The 22,358-nt window shown below is 39.0% G+C and overlaps 1 protein-coding gene across 2 annotated transcripts; it reads right to left on the bottom strand.

The window, feature by feature from the left end:
• Positions 1-729: 729 nt before the first annotated feature.
• On the bottom strand, positions 730-19,191 carry NPM1 (nucleophosmin 1). Of its 2 annotated transcripts, XM_067566741.1 has the most exons (11): positions 19,035-19,191; positions 18,066-18,145; positions 11,189-11,308; positions 10,011-10,104; positions 9,153-9,256; positions 7,894-7,961; positions 7,326-7,377; positions 5,711-5,800; positions 3,856-3,963; positions 2,421-2,495; positions 730-1,081 (listed from the first exon to the last, which is right to left on the bottom strand). In XM_067566741.1, the coding sequence occupies exons 1-11, from the start codon at positions 19,096-19,098 to the stop codon at positions 1,043-1,045; spliced, it is 894 nt and encodes a 297-aa protein (XP_067422842.1). In that variant the 5' UTR covers positions 19,099-19,191; the 3' UTR covers positions 730-1,042. The 2 variants fall into 2 exon arrangements, with proteins under 2 accessions (XP_067422842.1, XP_067422843.1); XM_067566742.1 differs by lacking the exon at positions 5,711-5,800.
• Between the last annotated feature and the right edge of the window lie 3,167 nt (positions 19,192-22,358).

Here is a 22,358-nt window from a genome sequence, read left to right as displayed (position 1 = left end):
GAGAGACTCGGAAATGCATTAACTCATACCAGAAGTTGCTTTAATCCGAAGCCCAAAAGATTACCTACAAAGCATTAGCTGTTTTAATTGTCAGAGAACAAGGACATCCAGTGATCTGGAATAAAAAAGAGCCATGCTCTCTCTAATGTTAAATGGAGAAGTTGTGATATGCATGGCTCATCTCCACAAGTGGTGTCAAAATCTTCTGAACAGTGTTAATTCCAAGAATAGATCCTATTAAAAAGGCTATTTCCTATTGTACCCTCTGAAATTTTTAGCCCATTGGTCTTAAAAATGCTTACTTCAAACCAGAGAACACTGGCCTACCACAGCAGTCAAAGAGCAGAACACTGCATCCAGCGGTTCCGGAAATTTTTCCCCAGAAAGCTCACTGGGTCCCATACCGTCTTGACTATTTCCCCAACCATTTTTTTTTTGCGCTATTTAACAATGTTTAGCACCTTTTAACATGCTCATGTGATCAACTGTATATGGTGCAAGAGTTGTCTTTCTAACGCTGAGAATCATTAATGAATAATTGATTCATACGAAGTTACTGTAGCAACAGCAGACTAATTTAAAAAAATCTCATTTACAGATAGATTCTGAGGCACGTTTGGGTAAAAATATGTAAATGGAAAAAATTTAGCAATTCTTATGAAAACTTAAAAGCTCTCATTCAATACACAGGCAACCCCTAAGCCCACAAAAATAAAGAAGCAATAGCACTTTATCAAAATACTAAATTTTATTTTCACATTTACATTTAGTCTTCCCACCATTTCCATTTGTCTGACCACCACCTCCACTATGCCTTATCAAAACATTCCATACATATTTAAAATGAAGCAAAGGGTGGAGTCCCGTCTTTAAAACTAAACAGGCATTTTGGACAACACGTTCTTGGCAAAGTATTCTGGACGACATTTATCAGACACTATAGGGAAAGTTCTTTCAGCATTTATAAAAAGGACAGCCAAATATTAATGGTTACAGAAATAAGACTGCAGGTTTTAATGAACAGTTTAAACTGTTTTCTTTCTCACAGAGTCTGTCTCCACTGCCAGAGAGCTTGAATAACCTGAAAGTGTACATAAAAATGTTAGAAGTTGAAGCTAAGAATGGTCTAATTACCTAATCTTCAGGATAGTACAACTTGGAGGTAAACTGGATTGAACTGTGCTCTGTGTACATGAAGATTTAAAAAATCTTTTTCCTGTATTTTTCTATACATCACACATTTATACTATTGGCTAAAAGTATTAAAATAAAGCTATACAAATATACTCTGAAAAACACTGTATTCAATTCTGAACACAGTAATTTAGTGTTTTTGGATTCTTGTGTTGAGAAGTTGTCATCTTCTGAAAAGTGCTCTTTGTGCCAAACAATGGGCAGGTAAAAAGGCAAGTTTCTACTCAGCTTTAACACTGATTAGCCACAAGAGCTTAAAATGATTACACCCCAGTCTTGTAGAAAGGCACAAAAATGTTGATTTTAAGTAAAAAATGTGGCAACAGATCCTTTGCATACCATGTGAGTATAAGGCTATGCACTTTGTTGACCCAAATACACAACTTTTCCCAAAAAGTTAAAAATGCAAGTTATACTACATATAAACATTTTTAAAAGACTGCACACTAAGAATTTAGTGATGAAAAGGCAGGAGGAAGGGTGTGGACCAGTAAGGCAAATAATGACTGAACTCTGTCTGCCCTGACAGAAGTCAGACCAACTTCAGTAGCTGGGACCGCTTTTAAACATTTTCTTTTAAGAACCTATGATTTTGTCTATCAGACAATTTAACACCTTTAAACCACAGGAGAAATCAGGAAAGCATAAAAACTTTCTTCCAATGACTAAATTCCTTGTTACAGAAATTTTGATAGGTAAATCTAAGACTTACAGATGTAGTCTAATGTCGAGTAATAACTAATTCTGTGCCTTCCTGATACCAGCTTCTGGCATGCCCTCTTACAAGAGTTCAGTTGACTTTGGAAGACAAAGAAATAAGACTGCCATAATGTCTACTGCAAAACAATACCCCCTTCCAAGCCATCCCCTAACAAAAGAAAGTTTAAGAGCAGACTAGCCCAAGTCGCCAAATTCAGCAGCAGGGAAAACCACAGCTCATTTCCTTAGTCGATATGGTGCCAAAGGGAAAATTCTGTGGGTTTAGTAAGCAACAGATAATTTACTAACCATATAAAAGCTGGAAAAATGTAATAAAACATTAGCTTTTCCATCTTAGCCAACTAAACCCTTAAAACAGTTTCCATTTATTTAATGTGAAGTATTGTTTGTGGTTTGTAACCTTTTGAAACAGTCCAAAGCAAGTAGAGATTAAAAGTGGAAAAGAATCTATAAATTTTGTTACAAAAGTTTTTGGATTTTTTTCAAGCTGCAGTAAATTCAGTTACCTTCTGATCCTGTGTCCTGAAACAATTCTTAACATAGTTGACAAACTTGGCTTCCAGTTTAGGAAGGGCAGAACCCTATTGTGAAAAAAAAGTAAAAGTTTTAATGTACGTAAGCTACTGAATTGCTGCAATAAATGGAGAACACTGAAGAGAAGTCTTTTAAATCCTTAGTACAAGTAAAAATTTTCAAAGCTAACTGTACAGTGTCAGGAAACTAGATTATCAAAAGCAATGCAAAATAATTTTTTCAGTTGTATCAAGGTTTCTAAGTGAACCCATCACCCTAGTATATGGCCTATGCAATTGACTTGCCTTAAAAAAAGGCATAAGTTCTGTTCATTGAATCTCAAAGCATCAGTGGCCAACATCTTTACAGCTTGTAATGTGGGCTGTTATATATCCACATGCACCTAAGAGCGATGCATCTATGCTGTTGGCATCCATCCCCGGGATTCAATGTACAAGTAATTGCAGACTAAAGCTCTTAGACATACAGGGTCTTGTGGTCCCCAGCACTCTCAGTATTTGCCTTTAAAAATAAACACCATCTATTTTGTGCAATCCTAACACAAAAAAATTGCTATTCAAAATTATATTTACATTAAGAAAATTATGAATTATGTTAGATGATCATCAAGGGCAGCGACATACCCAACCATTCAAAACAAGTAAGTTTAAAATGGAAGGTTTTCCAACCTTAATGTGTGGATAAAGCAAATTTTCTATTAAATGTCAGATGACATTTCAGAACCAATTTGTATTTTATAAATTAGATAAAGTAGCCAGCAGGACTTGACTTGTACCTTTGAGCCAAACTCTGAAGGACAAAAATGCTAATACTTACCCACTCTGCACAAGTCAGATGCTCACACCCACTCTCAGTTAAGTCCCCCTTAATAGGGTTACTTTGAAAGTGATTAAAATGACATCCTGTTTCTCCATGTATAGAATCAGGTATACCTGCTCAAACCATGTTGAAGATATGGGGATTACACAAGCATTACTGAAAGTATAACTCAGTCTGAAACTCTAACGAAGGTGATGAATGACAAAGTACCCATATCTTAAATTCCCCACAAATGTCTCTGGGGCTAGAACAAAAGTTTTTACATTCAAAACGAGGGCCAAATTTTCAAAGTGCATCCATACCACCAATTAGATATTTAAATACTGAGTTAGGTATTTAAATACAACTTTAGATGCCTAACTTTAAAACAGTTTGAAATTTAGCTTTGAGGCCACAATTTGATACTGAAGACATGAAAGACTGAAAACATGAAACCCTACAGTGCCATTTTCACAATGACTTCTCAGTGTCTACTTCAAGGTTATTTGTCATGTCTCCTCTCCATCTGGATGCCATTGCTGAACTACTTGATATCAGAGACAAACTATTCCACTTGGAAAAAAACCACTTTCATCAGTTTAAACTCACCTTTTCTAGGGTTGCCTGCATCTTTGCTTTAATCTCCTCAAGTGAAAGGGGTACTTTTGGTGATTTTGGAGTTTGTGCTTTATTTTCCTTCTTATTAGATGCCGGAGTCTGAAACAAGCAGTTCATGTTATTGATTTGTAAAGATTTTGCAATTGCAAAGGAACTACTGTAATTTTCCCATTTCTTCAGCTTTATTTTTTGAAATTAAGTTATAAAAACATTGTTCAAACAGTACAATGAAGTTGCTGAATACATGATATATTGGAGATCATTTAAGTATATTAAGACCAAATACAGATGTTAATACTGAATGAGTCATTCTTGCTCCAGTTCCCATTATTAAACAGATGTGCCAGTAGATTTTTATGGTCTCAGTCTTCAATAAACTATTAGAAAAGTCATCACAAGATAAAAAAATTTACATTTGTGCACCTCACTTCAAGTGCTGATAGGTTTTGAGGGGGTACATGTACAAACCACTCAAATTTTAGAATATTTGTGTTACAAATAATTTACTTAGAAAACACTACTACAAATGTTCTGTATTACCAGATAACAGAAAAATATCAGTGCCCCTTTCTGTTCACAGGAGAATTATCTACCCAGTTCTTCAAAGACAACAAATGTAAAAGGTATTAAGAAAATCAACCCAACCTGAACACTAAGACAACCTATTACCTTTAGGCTGGTGGTGTCAGCAACTTCTACAACCAACAGTGGTGCATATGTCTGCTCCAATATTAATTATTATTCTAGAGATACCGCCAGCTATCATACATTGTATGTCCTATATTATATATATTATGTCTTTATATATAAATCATTTGTATATAGTATATTTGCAGGCCTCTAGCTGCTTGACTGGAAAATTACTTTTTTCTTGTCTTTCTAGCAAAAAAGAGTTGTCTGAACTATGACTGTAGCTGAAAGGCTTAGACCCAATCTCTCCTTTCCCTTCATTACTTCATTTATCTGGACCAAGTTCAGCTAGCTCTCATCCAAAACACAATCTCAACAAGCTACTGAAAAAGCCAAATGCCTGCATGCTTCAGATCTGTTGAAAGCCACACACAAAAAAAACCACCACTATCAACTAGACTGATGGCTTTTCAACTTAAATCTAGCTTACTACTTTTCCTAGATGACTGCTGTTTTCATATGCATTGGACAGGAGTTTGGACACTTTTGTGGAGAAAAACCCTTTGCCTCACTAACCATGACGGTAGGATTTAAAAAAATGTGCAGAATGATTTCTAGCAACTCCTCACTTTCGTAGTTCGTGATTCACAGGTGATCTGTGAAGAGCAAGCAGAAAGGACTCTTTATGCAGTCACTGGACCAAAAACGAGATAAGCAGTGCCAAGCAAGCAATTAATGGTCCATTTGGTAATATTAAAAACTTAAGCTTAATACTTACTTTAATCAGAATAGGTCACCTTGACAGAAACAAAGGCAAGTCCCTAGCCCCACAATGGAGATGGGTCAACATCTAACCACAAGGATGAGACTAGATCATATCCAGCTGTATGTCAAGCAAAACATTTGGGAGACTAAATATCCCAGAGTTTTTAAACTCAGAGCTGGCTACCCCCTGCAGTCCATGATTACTTGAGCTAACCTAGATTATAAACGATACTGTCTGCAAACCCAGATCAGTGATGACTGCTCACTCAGCCAATGATCAATTGAAAGCCTGCATACCCCAGTAACCTTATTAGCTTTATCCTGAAAAATATGGATAATGAAATAAATTGGCTTTAAGTGGGAAACCAAGCTTTGGGTGAATGCAGCTAAAATTGCTACACCTTTTCCAACATTCATTTATGTTGAAATTTTATTATATGTAGTCACTCACTTTTGATTTAGATGCTGGTGTGGACGGCTTAGAATCTTTTCCATTCTGCTTTGATTTCGGAGTATTTTTTGCTGACGAATCACGGGCAGGCTAAAATTTAAAAAATTTTACAAATAGTATCCTCACACAGCAGAATGAAGTTATGTAAAAGGTATTTTATCACACCACCACAAACTCGAGGACAAAAAAGTAAACTGTTTAGTAACTATCTTGAACAAAAATGCTTTTATATATATATTTTTAATGACACTTGACCATTAAGGTTTATTCTCATTTAAGAGAACACTTAGTTTTTCCTTCATTTTTTTTATGGTGACAGAACTCACCTTGGCAGTGATAAGCAGCACAATCTGAAGAACAAGAAATTGTCTAAACTGTAAAAATCTAAGATTGGCATCTGACATACTTTAGACAAATTCTGGTCAGTTACACCACATGAAAGTAGAATGAATGTACAGGTCATTTGCCCTAAGAGTCTGCAATTTTTATGAAGCAAAGGAGGTACAGTAGAGAACCTTGCTTTTTATTCTATTAATCCCTATATGTAATACTGGATTACTCTGACAAAAAGTCACTGCTGCTTTTGTATTCCAAGCTAACTCTATGGGCAAGAGAACAGCTTGTACCATTATGTAGTAAGATATCAATAGGAAAGCAAACAACGGTAGTACTAATGAGGTCCAAAGGCACTTATCCGGTACTTGGTGAACAAGATTTGCCACATAACAGAGCCAAAGGGGGTGAACACTCACAGAACAGGGAATTTGATAGATCAATGTTATTTACTTGCTATGGATAAGAGAAAGCCCAATGGATCCATTAAGATTTCCTATCAACATATTCCAAGATTTGTACTCCAATATTAAGTCTACAATTTACTGGTTATAAGCATATATGCACAACTGAAGAAAAATGGAGGAACAGCTCACAACCAAACAGGCTATGAGAATTAGAAATCACTTAGTTATATCATAAGTTTGTGTGTAAACTGGTCCTAAATTTTTACTTAATAGTTCCTCGCGCTTTTGATTTAGGTAACTTAAAATATGAAGTGATGCAATGCTGTCCAAAGACTGAAAAGAGACTGAAAGAGTAGACAAGGTGTAAAGTATCCCATTCATTGAAGGAGTGCAGATATACAATTTTAAACATCAAATTAATCATTTGCAGTGGAAAAAAATAAGTCAAATGTGCTTTTCCTAGTCAGATGGATTTTTCATTTATATAAAAGAAATTGCCCCACAAGATAAATTTGCAAGTTTTAAAGATGCAAATAAACTTCTGTAACAATTTATATATCCTGAATCTGAAGATTCCCATCCCCCTCTGCACTTAGTGATCAACACCCACATTTACAAGGAAAGCCCTCGATTTCTTCAGAAGAGGTGCACCCCATGGCCCAAGTGATAATGGAAACCAGGCAGCACCCCATTTTAATTATGTGACTTGCCTAGCCAAACTCCCCTGCCTCCAATACCCAATTTTGTACCAACTTAATTTCTAGCTCATTAAAGTAATGCTTATGCCCACACCTGGCAAACTCTACTGAATTATATGCACTCATGCAAGTTTCCAAAATTCCAGACAAACGTTCTCAAATACTAAAAGGACTTACTTTCTTCATTGGAATCTTCTCTTCCTCTTCATCTAAATCATCCTCATCATCACTAGAATTAAAAATTACATTACTAAGAAGCCCACTCCAATATGTACATAATTCTCTCAATTAACCAAAATAGTTCATTTCCAATGACTTAGTCCTCATTCCTGTTCTTTCAATGGAAGACGGTATAGAGATGTAAGTGGACTTTGTCAAAACCAAGCTAGAATACCAACTTGAAAAGAATCTTCTAAAGGCTAAGGCTTTACTACCCATCTTGAAAGAATGTATCAAGCAAAAATGGAGCATCTTTCAAACACTAAGATCATTTTTTAAATTTTCTTCCACTTACTGCTGCAGTAAGAGTAACCTAGGAAGTTAAATAGAACAGTGCACACTATACAACAACATGGCATATGAAGCCAGATCTTATCGTAGATAAGGTGCCCTATAATTTCTAGGTTAATTAAGAACTAAGTCCAAAACAAAATATCTAGATTTAATAATGTCATGCATATTTTTCATTCTCTGAAAACGAAACATTTCAAAATGCACTGCAAAAAGAAATGAGAAAAATACACACTCGTCATCATCTTCATCCTCATCCTCATCATCATCCTCGTCATCATCTTCTGACAATTTTGCTTTTTTCTGTAAAGAAAACATTTGTCATAAATCTGGTTAAGTTTAACAAATAGTTTTCTGAGAGTGCAATACAGATGGCACGCAAGGTTTGTTGGAAATTTGCTCTTCCCGTATTGTACTGCCAACAAGATAAAGGCCTCTTCTACAGAGTTGGATCAGTTTAAAGGTGTTGCTTTATATCATTTTAACTGACCTGGTGCCAACTGTGTATTGGCACTTCAACCTGATTTATACTGGTTTAGCTTGTATTGGTAAAATTACAGACAAACTAAACTGATATTGGTTTAAAACCAATGGAGTGCCTACACAAGGACCTGCACTGGTTTATCTAATCATTTTTTTTTAAATTAAGTTAAATGATTGCAACTTTTATGCATGTTGGCAACTCAGAAAAAATCAGTTCTGTTAATGCCAATAAATTAAAAGCTTTACCAAATCCATGTAACAAGAACCAAGAAAAGAAACCCAAGGTCTAAAATGCTGGAAGCAAGTTTAAACACCATTGAAGAATGAGGCTATTGGTAACAAATGGGAATATATAAAGCAGGAGAGCCTACACACTTATGGGATAGAGGGTAATATAACAATTGATGGTGCAAAAGGGGAGCACAGAACAGATTTAGGTAATTAGGGCCATTTAAATTGTTTATGGATAAGCATTGTGCGTCATACACTCTACAACTGTAAGACAGTCAGAGCTAGCAACAGCAGATGTCACTTGGTCTCGTTTCAGTGTGGTTAGAGTTAAGCATATGGTCACCATAAACCAAGATGTTTTGGAGGGTTTTTTAAATACAGCTGATGATCCAAAGTAATATGGGATGGAAATCTATGTGATAAGGCCTATCACTGTGCATTATCTGCAATTTAATTACACAGGACATGGCTTCCACTACTTTTGTCAATTACACAATCAAACCTAGAATTTTTACACTAAAAAGGAAATTGAAACTTTAATACTAACCACTACCAGACTTTAAAATTTGTAAATTATACTTCAGAACTACACATGGGAAAATCTTAGTACTGCTTTCCAGTATCTGAGTACAGGATAACCTTTCTCCTGCAGCTGCCAACAACCATGAACACCTTAATCATGGTAAGGAATGCATCTGCCTACTCTGCTGTAGGTGGTAGAGATGTAAATGCTTCCAGAAGAAAGTCCTGAACATACTTCATAAGAAACCTTAACTCTACCTGTGGAGTTTTAGCTGCTATTCCACTTGCTGGTCTCTTTGCTGAAGTGTTTAGTATCTTCACTTCATCTTCATCATCTTCTGACTCTGGTTCTTCCTCTAATGCTAAGAAACAATAAAATATTTTTGCACAAGATCACAGAAGTGTTTACCACATTAGAGCCAGCCAATAATTACCCAGAGCTATGAAAAATTGGTCTAATTTTTTTACCTGAAAAAACACATCATTGCCAATGTTCCAAAGCTGAAGCTCCACTGCAGAGTTTTAGAATTAACAAAGGCAGAAGAAACTAGTTTTTCCATTAGTCAGCAGTCACGCTACCCCAAATAGTCACAGCTTGATTTTTGGGTATCTGTCTATAATTCAACTTATAAGTATGGTTGATTTCATAAAACTGCAATATCAATCCAAATGTTCAATGGATATAGGGTCAGTGATATGCTATTAGTGCAGGTGTTGTGTTCTTCACTGACCAGGGACAACAGAAAATCATTAACATAATTAGTTCAAATTCAAAGGGGAGCATCTTAAGACAATGGAATGGCCACATCTTAGGTGACAGTTTTCTAATTTCTCTGGAGAGGGCTGAAGTTTGAAGCAGTGGAATTTTCCCCAGAAAGGGGAAACGAAGAAACTAGAAATTAATGCTAGCCTTTAAAACCAGAGGCTGAAAGAGGAACAAGGGGGCATGCTTTTGTAGCAATGGGGTCCTTTTTGGCCTACTGAGTATCCAGCAGGGGGAGCTTTACCTGGACTGTGACACAAAAACCAATATGGTCAGCTTAGAATAAATTCTACTTTTCTACAACTATGTGAAAGTTATACTTAAAATGCATTGAAAAAACTTACAATACATACCTACAAGATGCTGGCCACTGACATGAACGGGCCCTGAACCACATTTCAACCTCAAAACCACTGGAGGTGTAATCTCAAAGCCACCCAAAGAAACCTGAAGAGAAAATATGTTATTTAACAGAAAGTATTATTGATGGCCAATTAGAGAACACCTGAACACCAAATAAAAATAAGTGCCAGGACAGAGAGCAAACAGAAATGATGTGGAAACAATGAAAACAGTACAGAGCTGAAAGAACTGCCATTAGCACAAATGCAACAAACCAGTAGCTTCTTAGCTATTAGCAGTCAAGAAGGAATTATTGTAATGTTCAAGCAGGCATCATTTATAACCCACGCACCCAGTAAAGTACCTCTCACTCATGCTTTACTACTGTGTTCCACTAGACTCTTCCTAAACAGGTAAGACCAAGCGAAAACCCTGGCAGGTATCTAAAAACTCACTGGTGTCTGTGAACCAAACTGAGTTCTCATCTCACTATAGATCAACATTAGTATACAGGTTGTGTGGCTCTACCTAGGCCCTCAATTCCACTTTTACAATCCTCTCTTCAAACTATTCCCTTTAATACATTTATGGACCATTGTAACCCAATACCTTCCCCCAAAGGGTATGCACAGGTGCAGTTGGAGCAAACTATGTATAAGGAGTAACACCTGCTTCACCTGTGCTGCTCTACAGTACTAACAAATAAAGCAATAGAAACTTGTCACTGAAGCATGCAGTTATGACTCAACACCCAGGTGCACATCTGCTAAGTAACGAACGCTATGATTTAGAAACAAATAGTGTGAATTAAGGAAGCCCTTTCAGATCCAGGTTAGCACAAAATAAGCTTCCATGAGAGATTTAAGAAACTTAAGACCACCCAAAAATGTTTCCATATTTTATTAATTTCAATGGAGGCTTTATAAAAATTAAAAATTCCTCTGCAGCATTTCCAAACTAAATGGGATAGCGTTATGCTCATGTACAAGAACCTGAGAATGAAATGACTAGAGAACCATCCAAGAACACAAATGAAATAGCAAAAGTATTTTAAAAATTCTCATTTTAACACAAGAAGTTAGAAACAAGGATTTGCTTTACTATGATTTATACTTCGTTAGTGTTTCTTAGCTGAGTCTACCACTTAACACTAATGTCTATCCACAATAACGTACAAGTCTGTCCTTACCGTAGGCTGTACTGACATTTTCAAAGATGCCAGTGTGACTTTAATTGGATTCCCTTCATAGTCCAATGCCTCTGCTTCTATGACGTGTAATTCATCTTTGGCACCAGCACCTAAACTAACCTATGCAAAAATTGAAATACATTATACTTTATGTAAAGTTGATCATTCTTAAGTTGGAAAACTGTCAAATACATTCACTATTTTATTAGTATTTTTACTCCTTAAGACTCAGTAAAGGTATGTTTCTTGGTTATCTTGTCCTATGTATCAGCATGGTTTCACTGGAAATGTATTTAATAAGCATCAAATTGCAATTAGACATGATCTGCATCACAGATTTTCAGTAATGAGAAGATAGCTACCAAAATGAACTTTATATGCTATAAGATATATGGAACAAAACAAAGTTTTTAAGTATTTAGTTGTATATTCATATAGTTCCGTCAGATATTCCCTAAAATCCCAGTGATTAAGGTAAAATTGATCTAGTGGACCCTGTGAATCCATCTGGTAATGGATATTACAGGAACACTGACTTCCACAGCTGAAAACGGAACAGCCACTTCACCACGTGTTCTCTCTAGTCTTACACCGTAACAATTAACTGGCTGGGGCAAGCTGTCTCATCCAGACAAGAGTTTTAACTAGGTATTTGTGATGCAAGTGAGCCCAGTATCTTACAAGATCTTATTAAGGCTACTGCTTGTTTTATTGGATACTGTGTGCAATTCTGGTTGCACCATCTCAAAAAAGATTAGAATTGGAAAAAGTACAGAGGGCAACAAAAATGATTAGGGGTATGGAACAGCTTCTATATGAGAAATTAAAGAGACGGGGAACTGTTTTATCTTAGAAAAAAGAAAATTAAGGGGAGATTTGTTAGAGGCCTATAAAACCATGAAAAATGTGGAGAAGATCAATAGGGAAGTGTTATTTACCCCCTTCACAGAACACAAGAACCAGGAGTCACCCAATTAAATTAATAAGCAGCAGATTTAATACGAATCTTAGGAAGTACTTCACACAATGCACAGTTAACCTGTGGAACTCGTTGCCAGGGGATCCTGTGAAGGCCAAAACATATCTGGGACCAAAAAAGAATTAGGTAAGTTCAAGGAGGATAAGTCCATCAATGGCTATTAGCCAAGATGGTTAGGGACACAACCCCATGCTCTGGTTGCCCCATTACCACTGACTGGCAGAAGATGGGACAGGATGATAGTGGATGGATCACTTGCTAATTGCCCTCTTACGCCTGAAGTACCTGGCAATGACCCATCAGAAGACAGGATACAGGGCTAGATGAACCACTGGTCTTGACCCAGTATGGCTACTCTTATGGTCTTAGAACTATGCTGCATTATCAGTTAGATCTAAGTGTCTGGTGACTGTCTACCTTTCCGAAAAACCAACGGGGACATTTCTGGTTGAGAGCTTGAATAACAAATTGCTGATCACAAAGTGGAAAGCTTTCTTTATATTTTTAGTGTAATAGACTATTTGGCTGTATCCCAACTACTTAATTCTACTGGCATGAAACTGGGGAGCTAGAAAGCTCCATTTGCCTCTTTTTGCATGTGGTCACTGAGCAGAGCCTTAGCATTACAAAGCAAGAAAAACCTGCTGGCAATATGACTTGAATCCATCTTTTGCCCTCTTCTGCATCAGTGCCTATGCTCTGCCAATTCTCCATCTAAGTTCGCTGACAATTTTGACTTCCATTATTTCAGCTGGATATCAGAAAATGTACTCTAGGTACTCCCATGAATAAACCATCTAAAATTTCCTAATTAAAAGTTGTGCTGATGATCTCTCCCAACTTTGTTTCTTGTAATGTTGTTTTTTAAACTCCATTTATTTTCCCTCCAAGACCACACTCTGCAATCTGTTCTCCACAACCATTTCCTTTTCTATTTCCCACCATCTTACCCCTCACTTTTTTAACCACAATTTGTCCATCTTCTATTTGGGATTAGTTTATATTCTTTCAGTTTTTTATTCCACCTTTTAGACAGTAACTTCCTCCCCAACGGACCCACACTCACTTCATGCAAGTAGCAGCTTTAATTAGTCAGCGAGTATCTACTTCCATCCTATGGCCCAGATGCTGGTGCTGTGTTCTGCTTATTTTGCTGGCTGACAACTGTTTTGTATGGATGGATCTCTGGATGACTACCTGTTCTACTCATTCCCTCTGAAGCACCTGGCATTGCCCGCTGTTGGAAGACAGGATACTGGACTAGATGGACCATTGGTCTGATACAGTATGACCATTCTTATGTATGTCTCTGCTTATCTGCCCTATCCGCTTGTGGCAACAGGCTGCATTAGGAGCTCAGAAGAGCTGCTAGTGGCATTCCAACAGCTGTGAGTACAGCCAATCTTGAATCAGGAAGCCATACAACTTATAGAGTCAGATACTATGGCCATAAGGAACCACTGTGATCATCTCCTAGTCTATGGCCAGTGCTATACAAGAAATCAGAACGTCCCCAAAAGAATTCCTAGAGCAGATCTTTTAGAAAACATCTAATCTTTATTTAAAAATGAGCAGTGATGCAAAAATCCACCATGACCCTTGGTAAATAGTTGCTATGATTAACTACTCTGACCATTAAAAAATAAGCCTCATTTCCAGTCTCAATTTGCCTAGCTTTGACTTCCAGGCATTGGATGCTGTTATAACTTTCCCTGCTATATTGGAGGGCCATTAAATCTTTGCTCCCAATATAGGTACTTGTAGATGGTAATCTAAGCATCCCTTAACCTGGTCTTTGTTAAGCTAAATAGACTGAGCTGCTTGACTATCACTATAAGGCACATTTTCTAACCCTTTTTAACATTCTACAGGCTCTTCTCCGAACCCTCTCCAATGTATCAACATCCCCCTTGATTTGTGGGAACCAAAAATCAACAGAAACAGCAGCATCAGTGCCAAATAGAGGTAAAATAACCTCTACACCTGCTTGAGACAACTGTTTAAAAGCATTCGAAAGACTTCTCAGTGATTGATGCAATGTGTTGTAGCAGATAAAATTCATATGTAGTTTATTATAGTATGACCATTTCCTTTTAAACCAGAAGTCCCAAACTTTGGGGCACACCTCCCTAGGAGGCATGGAGGAATCATGGGGAGAGGGGTGCAGCAGGGCCTGGGCCAGCCTCCACAGGGATGGGAGGGAAGCACCACCCAGCCCCACCCCACAGCTGTAGCTCCAGTCCCCACCCCAGGCTCCCAACTGTGGCTTTGGCCCCACATCCAATTGTGGCTCCTGGGGGGGCATGCCCCAAAAATTTGGAGACCACTGTTCTAAACATGCAATCAGAGAAGGTTCCATTTTACCTAGTTTACTCCTTCCATATCAATTATGAGGGCAAATGTATGTAAATTAGCAAGTCTATATTTAACTGTTGGATGCAGGGGCAGTTTTATTTTGAGTGGGGTCTCTGGGCACTACTGCAGTACAAACTATAGATTCACAGATTTGACCAACGGTTCTCAACCTATTTACCATTGTTGGGCCCATATGCAGCATTCTCTGTCATGTGGGCTACATCCACACAATATATATACTACCTCTATAGCCTTGTGGAAGTCACATGGGCTGTAGCTGTGTGCTGATTGGGCCGCAAGTGACTCATCACTTGAGAACCACTGGATTAGACAGTCAAAATAGATCACTGATCATCTAATCCAACCTCCCGTATATAACACGGGCCATAGAACTTTCAGGTATTTTTTAATCCCTGTTTGAATTAGACTAGAGTACCTTTCAGACAAAGATACAATCTCAATTTCCAGTGACGTCCACTGCACCACAACCCCTATGAAGGGGTTATTGTCAAGGCTTGGTTCTGCTTTTCATTAAATACATGTAATGAACCTGTTTACTATGAAAAATATATAACATCTTCCAGATTTAGAAAATCCTGTTGAGTAAAGATTGAATTTTCCAAAATTTATCCTGAGGTTTATTCAAATATCAGACCCTTAAGAAATTTACTTTGCATGTCATGATTTTCTAGGCTCCTTTGGCAATTTTTTTTAAACTGAACATCCTGTAGCATTTACTTACAGATGGGCTACTTTTTAAAAGGTTTACTATGTATCTAATAAATTACTGTGTGTTAAATTATGAAAAATGCTGTTGAATACTTCAGAATGTAAACTTTCAGTAGCGGTGCTGGAAGACTGCCATCCCCCCATACTTGAGCAGGGTTAAAAATGTGCATTCCTCGCAGCCTATGGTGATTGCGATAGTGTTCAAGTGTAGTGTAGCGGCAGACATGCATTGGCAAATGGCCTAACTTTATGTCCTTACGTGAAAGGAACTCATAGAAGTGTTTATGTATAAATAAGAGTGCTTACTTATCCCGTAACAACTGCATTAGAGGCAATCCCTTTTCCCACTGCTAGGAGTGCAGCAAAACTGTCCATCAGTTTCACAGACTGTTTAGACCTTGACAGTACTCGTTTTCTTATGATATCCATGACTGAATAACCTACAGTTGGCTCCAGTAAAGTCGTGTTTCATTTAGTAAGTGCATCACTGCTCTAGTAATGATTATGTTCTTCTGAACAGGAGACTGTGTATAGGAACTGGCAAGAGAATGCCTAAGCAGACTTCAGTATCCAGCTCTCTCTGCTATTATGTAATTTAATTTGGCTTTCATTTAATAATTTTATAGCCTTTGTATTACATGATTGATTTTAGGTGCTCCCAAGAACTCAATCTCCAGTCTTTGACCCACTTCAAAAATAAGAATAAATAGTAAAATTCAAAAAACAGCAGGGAAAAATGTAACTCATGATTTTTTTTAAGCTCTTCTTGCACAAAATGTCTCTATTAACTGCGAACACCTACTCATTTTCTTGCTTTGATTTTGAAACATCTACAAACAGTTGTAAAAGGACCATTAAGCCTCTTACAGCTCCATATGGCAAAGCCAACCCTTATTTAGCATTGGGAAAATAAATATAATTATGCATTTCAATGCTTATATTAGTGGAAAGATCCTCTTTAAAGGTTAACTGAAAAACATTCATTAACATATACATATTTATATAATTATTTCAGAGCTATATGTTTTAAAAGAACATTGTCCAAACTAAATCCAGGGTGTTCTTTCCCTCTTAGGAGCAAGCAAAGATATTAAAAGAAATCTAAGTAATAAACACTTAAGTACTGCTGTTCACATTTATAATTTCAGCCAGAAAACCGTCAAGGACCTTTTTACAGACTATGTACAGGAATCACTCCACCACTGAAATGCAGATATTTCTGGTATTCTGCATCAATTACATTGAAATGTTTTAAGAAGAAAACAAAGATCCTGTACTCTATTAAACTATGTGGCAGAGTGCATAAAAGTCAAACTTGTTTAAGAAGTTTAAAAGAATTTTAAATGTAAACTAAATATAGATTTTTTAAAAAGTAAACCTTTTAAATTAGATTTGAAATCAACAACTTATGTTGAGGCCCAAACTTACATCTATTAAAGTTACTCAAAGGCAACACAAAAATAATATTATGCAGTACATTTGCTGCCAAATTTCAAACCACTGAACTGGTGAAAGTCACTGATTAAGCACCTGGAAGCGGAGTTTGTTGAAGTGCTAAACTAGCTTTTGATAGCAATAGCCTCTTCTGCAAATGCAGAAAATATTTTCATTTTAATTTATTCACTTAGTTCAATGACTAGCTCATGCAACTAAAAACAAATGGGAGTTGATTGAAAAGCAGAAGAGCTTGTTTTCCTCTTCCAATGCATGAATAAAACTAGGTGTGAGAGGATGAGATCTCCTAGTTCTAAAATCATAAAGGATATGGTGACCAATCAGTTCAATTCACTAACTACGAATAAGACTTCCTTCGTTTTAAACACAAAACATATTTTGCTAAACTTTCTTACGTACCCAGCACATCTGAAGTAGTTTTATTTAAAAAAGTTAAAATGCCATTTTGTGCATTTAATTTAATTTGCATTTCAATCCAAATAGAGCATGAGACAAAGTAATTAAGAACAATTTAATAAAACAATTCACCATTTTTCTAACGTAAGTAAAAAGCTATATAACAGCTTAAATAATTGTGTATAGAGTGTATCCTCCTACCTAGAAAAAGCACCATCAAATATATAAACGCTGTATTTAGTAGCAAATCAAAATATTTTAATGGTTATCAACAAAAACAATCAACCTCTCTGTAAGAAAATAAGGTATAAAAATGCAAAACATGACTAAATTTGACAACTTAAATCAAGGTTTCCTGCTTGCCATGATTAAAATCAGTGACTTAACTCAATCCACCCTGCTATATGGCAAAAGCAGTAATATAATGTGCAGTTATTTCTTCAAGACTTGTAATGGAAAAGAATCCTGAATTCTGAAAATGGCAGGCAAGTGAACAAACTGTTTGGTAAGCAAATGTTTAAGCTTGACACACTAACATATGTGCATTTTAATTTTTGTAGTAGTAAAAAGTACTGTCATTACTCAGTTTATATTACAAATCCCTTTCACTTTTCCAAAACAGTGATCTGACATACATAATATACTTATTTTAAACATCAGTTTCTCTTCAACTTCAAACAAGTGCTCTTAATAAATGACTAATTACATCAGTAACTGGGAAGAAATTTCAGCAAATCAGATAGAAGATACTTAAGTGTAAAACTTAAGATACTTCAATAGTTTTCACAAATTTCACAAAGCACCACTGAAATGAAATGGAGCAGAGCATCAAACACTCATCCTGTTGTGCAGTTTTGTAAAACTGATTATTTGCATTTATTATTCCCACAATTATGAATTCCAAGAGCTATTTTTCATAGCATGGTATGTCACAGCAACAAGATTCCAAGAAAAAGGACTTACTGTTCTCAGTGACAACTGGTGTTCATTTTCCTCATCATCCACCTTGAAGTGATACTCCTTATCTGCCTTCAGTTCACAACCTGCAAAATCAGTTGAGTTTACAGGCAAAATCCTTGAACATTGTGCACTTCTTTATTGCATGCTAAAATCTTTTTCCTTTTAGTACTTATTTATTAGCAATTCCTGCAAGTTTGCGCTTCAAAAATCTAAATTTGTGTACAAAACGAATGCTCCCATCTCTGACTGTGGTGAGATCTCAATACCAAAGCTAACCTTTTTTAAAAAAGCTACAGAACATTTGTTTGCCACAGAAAGGCAGAGCCCAATACTTGCTTCTCATCTGGTCACCTGATCAGGGATTTGCAAGAGTCGGTAATGGCCGAGGTGTCTCGGAGTCATTTGTGCAAACTGCAGAGGTTCAAACGTATTCACATCCGTTAGCTCAGCTGGAGAATGACCGACTACCTGCTAACTATGGGCCTGCGGGCTTCATGAACGGGGCCCGCTTCCTCCCACGCCTGCTCCACCCCGAGACGCACCCGCCCCACGCTGCCATGTGCGCCCAGAGCATTGAGTGGCGCCTGGCCGGTCGCGCGAGAAGCGCGTCCCTAGAAACTAGCGGCTCATGACGCCAGGCGGGGGCCGGGGAGAAGCAGCTGCTCCCGCCCGGCAGTGGGGGCAGGTGGAGGAACAAAGCACCGGCCCCTGCCAGAGGCCGCAGAAGCCACCACGTGCGAGCGCCCGCCACGTGGGGTCGGGAGGGGGGAGGGGACGCCCAGGCTGCCGCCCCTAGAGCCCTCCCCACCGAGCCCCCGCCCGCAGCCTCTTTCCCCGCGTGGGTCCTACGCCCGCGCCCCGCGCACAATACTACCCCCTCAGGCGGCCCGGGCCCAGGACCAGGCGGCCGCGCCATGCCCGCTAGAGTAGCGGCGCGGCAGCGGCCCCAGGGGGGCGGTCGCGGGGCGTTACCGAAGAGGAAGGTCTGGGGGCGCAGGGGGCCCATGCTCTCCATGTCCATGCTGCTGTCTTCCATGGTCTCGGGCCTGCTCCTCTAGGGCCAGCAGCGGCTACACTCAGGCGTCGGTCCGGGACGGAATCGCACTGACTGAGAGAAGGGAAGCCTTCTCTACGCCCACTCCACTATATAGCCTCCGAGTTCTCGCGAGAGCTGCACGCTGTAACCCCTCCCCTCTCCCCTTCCATTTCCCCGCCGTAGCAGCCCCGCGCGACCCTCAGCGTCTACCCTGCGCCTGCGCGAGCCTCGCTCGCGTGCTCTCAGCCGCATGGGCTCTCGCGAGTTCTGCTTCCCCCAACCCCGACAAGGGGGGGTCGGAGGAGGGGACAGGGGACGATTGGGAAATAGCAGCAGGCGGCGGCGTGGGTTTAAAATGGCGGCCGCCGCCCACTCCTGAGTCCTTCCTCCTCCTGCCTGGGCCGTGACCCGCCCTCGCGAACACAGGCACACGCAGGCTGCCCCCGCTCTGGGGGGGACGGAGGTGCCTCCAAACCGGCCCCCAGCACACTTTGCCGGAGACCCGTCTCCCGGCCGCGGCTGAGCACTCATGGGGGTGCCCCTCATGTGCTTGCCTTTCCTAGGCCTGCTGGCACAGGGGAGGTGGCCTGGTACTACCCCCAGTTGTGGGAACATTGTAGGATGACCAGATAACAAGTGTGAAAATTTGGGAGGGCATGGGGGGTAATAGGTACCATTATAAGAAAAAGCCTCAAATATTGTGACTGTCCCTATAAAATTGGGCCATCTGGTCACCCTAGGACACAGCGATGCACTTGTATGAGGGTGGGGGGGCATGTGTGCCCCCTGCTTGGAGTAGGAAGCGGCTGTGGTGGTACAATGACACAGCTGCAGCGCTATAGCTGGGGTGTAGACACCATCAGATAGATCACATCTTGACCAACCTGTGCTGCTAGGGTATGTCTGCAGTGCAGTTGGACACCAGCAGCTGGCCTGTGTCAACTGATGGACTCATGGGGCTCAGGCTAAGGGGTTGTTTAATGGTGTAGATGTTCAGGCTGGAGCTCAGCTCTACTACCCTGCAAGGTGGTAGACACAGTCCCTGAGCTCTGTAGCCGAAGCCAGAATGTCTACTCTGCAGTTAAACAGGCTCTTAGCCCAAGCCCCTTCAGGAGCCAGCTGCAGGTGTGTAATTGTAGTGTAATAATACCCTTTGAAGTATAGTGTAGACATAGCCAAGGGACTATAACTGTGTCCACACTAGGGTGACTCTCCACCATTTTACATAGAATGATATCATTAAAGTGGTATCACTGATAAGGCCTGATGAGGAATGAAGCAGTTAAAAAATGTTGACATTCAAATTACAGTACTATCATGGGGGTGCTGAGTTAATACCTCACTGAAATGAAAGGGGCTGTTCACACCTCTCAAAAGCCTTCCAGGCTTTCTGGAAACACACAAAAATATTTGTATCCATTACACTTCGGTTAGGTCTGCACTACAAGTTTTTGCCTGCAAGCTATGAAGGTCAGGGGTGTGAATGAGGTGTGATCTCTGACTGACAGACATAGCTATGCCAGCAAAAGCCCATAGCATATCCATAAGCCACATCTACATTACAAAATTAAGTCAACCCCACTTACGTTAGTATACAGCCTCCACAGTAATTACATTGCTTGTGCACGTCTATACTTTGCTCCTTGTGGTGGTGCATGTCCTTACCATGAGTTGACCTAATTCTGTAGTGTAGACCTGGCGTTAGACACAGTTATACTGCCAAACTATGCTTTTTCCACTATAGCTTATTTTGCTCAGCAGGGCTGGAATAAACTATAGTAGCAAAAGCACAGTTTTGCAGGTATAAACTATGTCTACACTAGGAGTGCATTGCCACTATAATATACCAGTATCAGTTATGCTCAGTTCAAATTGTCTAGATTATCTTTGGCTGATTTACATTTAAAAGATTTTACCAGTACAACTATGTTGGTTAGGGATGTGATTTTTTTGCCAACATAGTTACCACACTGGTATAAAGATCTAGTGTAGATGCTGTTATATTGGTATAAAGGGGCCTTATGCTAATATTGTTTATTTCAATTCCCAAATGAGCATATAGCATATTGGTATAAACACTTATACTGGTATCACTGTTTCTGCACTGGGGACTGAGGTTTGCCACTTTTAACACAGAAAATCTTATTGATGTAGACAAGGCCTTCACACTGTGAGCGCTAAAGACTTTTTTCTTATGAAAACTTTGTTTCTGAAGTTCAAAATAGCAACTTTAAAAAAATGTACTGCCATGAGCTGGCCTAATTCACAACCTGCTGGGAGATACCAAAGTACGTTGCTCCTACCCATTCCTTATCAAGTGATAATACTAAGGGCTAGTCTACACTTAAAACTCACAGTGACATAACTGTAGCGGTACAGCTGTGCCGCTCTAAGAGTGCTTGTGTAGTTGCGTTATGTCAACGGGAGAAAGCTCTCCCACCGACATAATGAAACCAACCAAAAGAGCAGCAGTAGCTATGTCAGTGGGAGAGCATCCCCCACTGACATAGTGCTGTCCACACAAGCACTTATGCTGGCAAAGTTTATTTTGCTTAGGGAGGTGTATTTTTCACACATCTGAGCAACAAAAATTTTGCCGGAATAAGTGCTAGTGTAGACAAGGCCTAAGACATTGCAGAAAGGGTCTCTTTTTTCTAACTCAGAACATGAAACTTTACTAGAATAAAGTCTTGTCTACCCTTTTAGCTATGCTGGTGTATACCCCTAATGTAGATTCATAGATTCCAAGGCCAGAAGGAACTATTGTGATCATCTAGTCTAGCCTCCTTATAACACAGGCCATAGAACTTCCCAAAATAATTCTTGTTGGAACTAGACTCATTGCACTAACATAAACTGTGACTTGCACCCATGTAGCTTACCTTGGGGTATATATGTCCTCTAATCTTCTCCACACTTTTCTATATGAATGTTTCTAAATAAAAATTGATATTTAACAACAAATAATAGGACCAGATGGGCCATTGGCTGCACCATTTGTCCAGATACGTTTCATCTAGGCATGTAGCATTCCACAATAGTAGATCAGTCAAAATGCAGCCACATGAGTTCATAATAATTTCAAGAGTTGGAGAACCAGCCTCATCAGCAGGGCTTCTCAATAAAGTGTAAGTCATCCGCAGGCGGCTTCCATGGTGCATATTCTGCATCAGGTGTAAATTTCTTCAAACTCATGAGCAATCTCTGGCATCTAAAGGGCAGCAGATCTAGGTCTTTATTGTTTATTAATTAATGATATT

The sequence above is a fragment of the Emydura macquarii genome, unplaced genomic scaffold (assembly GCF_026122565.2).
Source record: "Emydura macquarii macquarii isolate MOO-44397 ecotype Brisbane River unplaced genomic scaffold, CSIRO-AGI_Emac_v2 contig_2768, whole genome shotgun sequence".
Classification (NCBI taxonomy): domain Eukaryota; kingdom Metazoa; phylum Chordata; order Testudines; family Chelidae; genus Emydura; species Emydura macquarii.
Note: the sequence above shows the minus strand (reverse complement) of the source record. Positions and strands in the feature narration are given on the sequence as shown.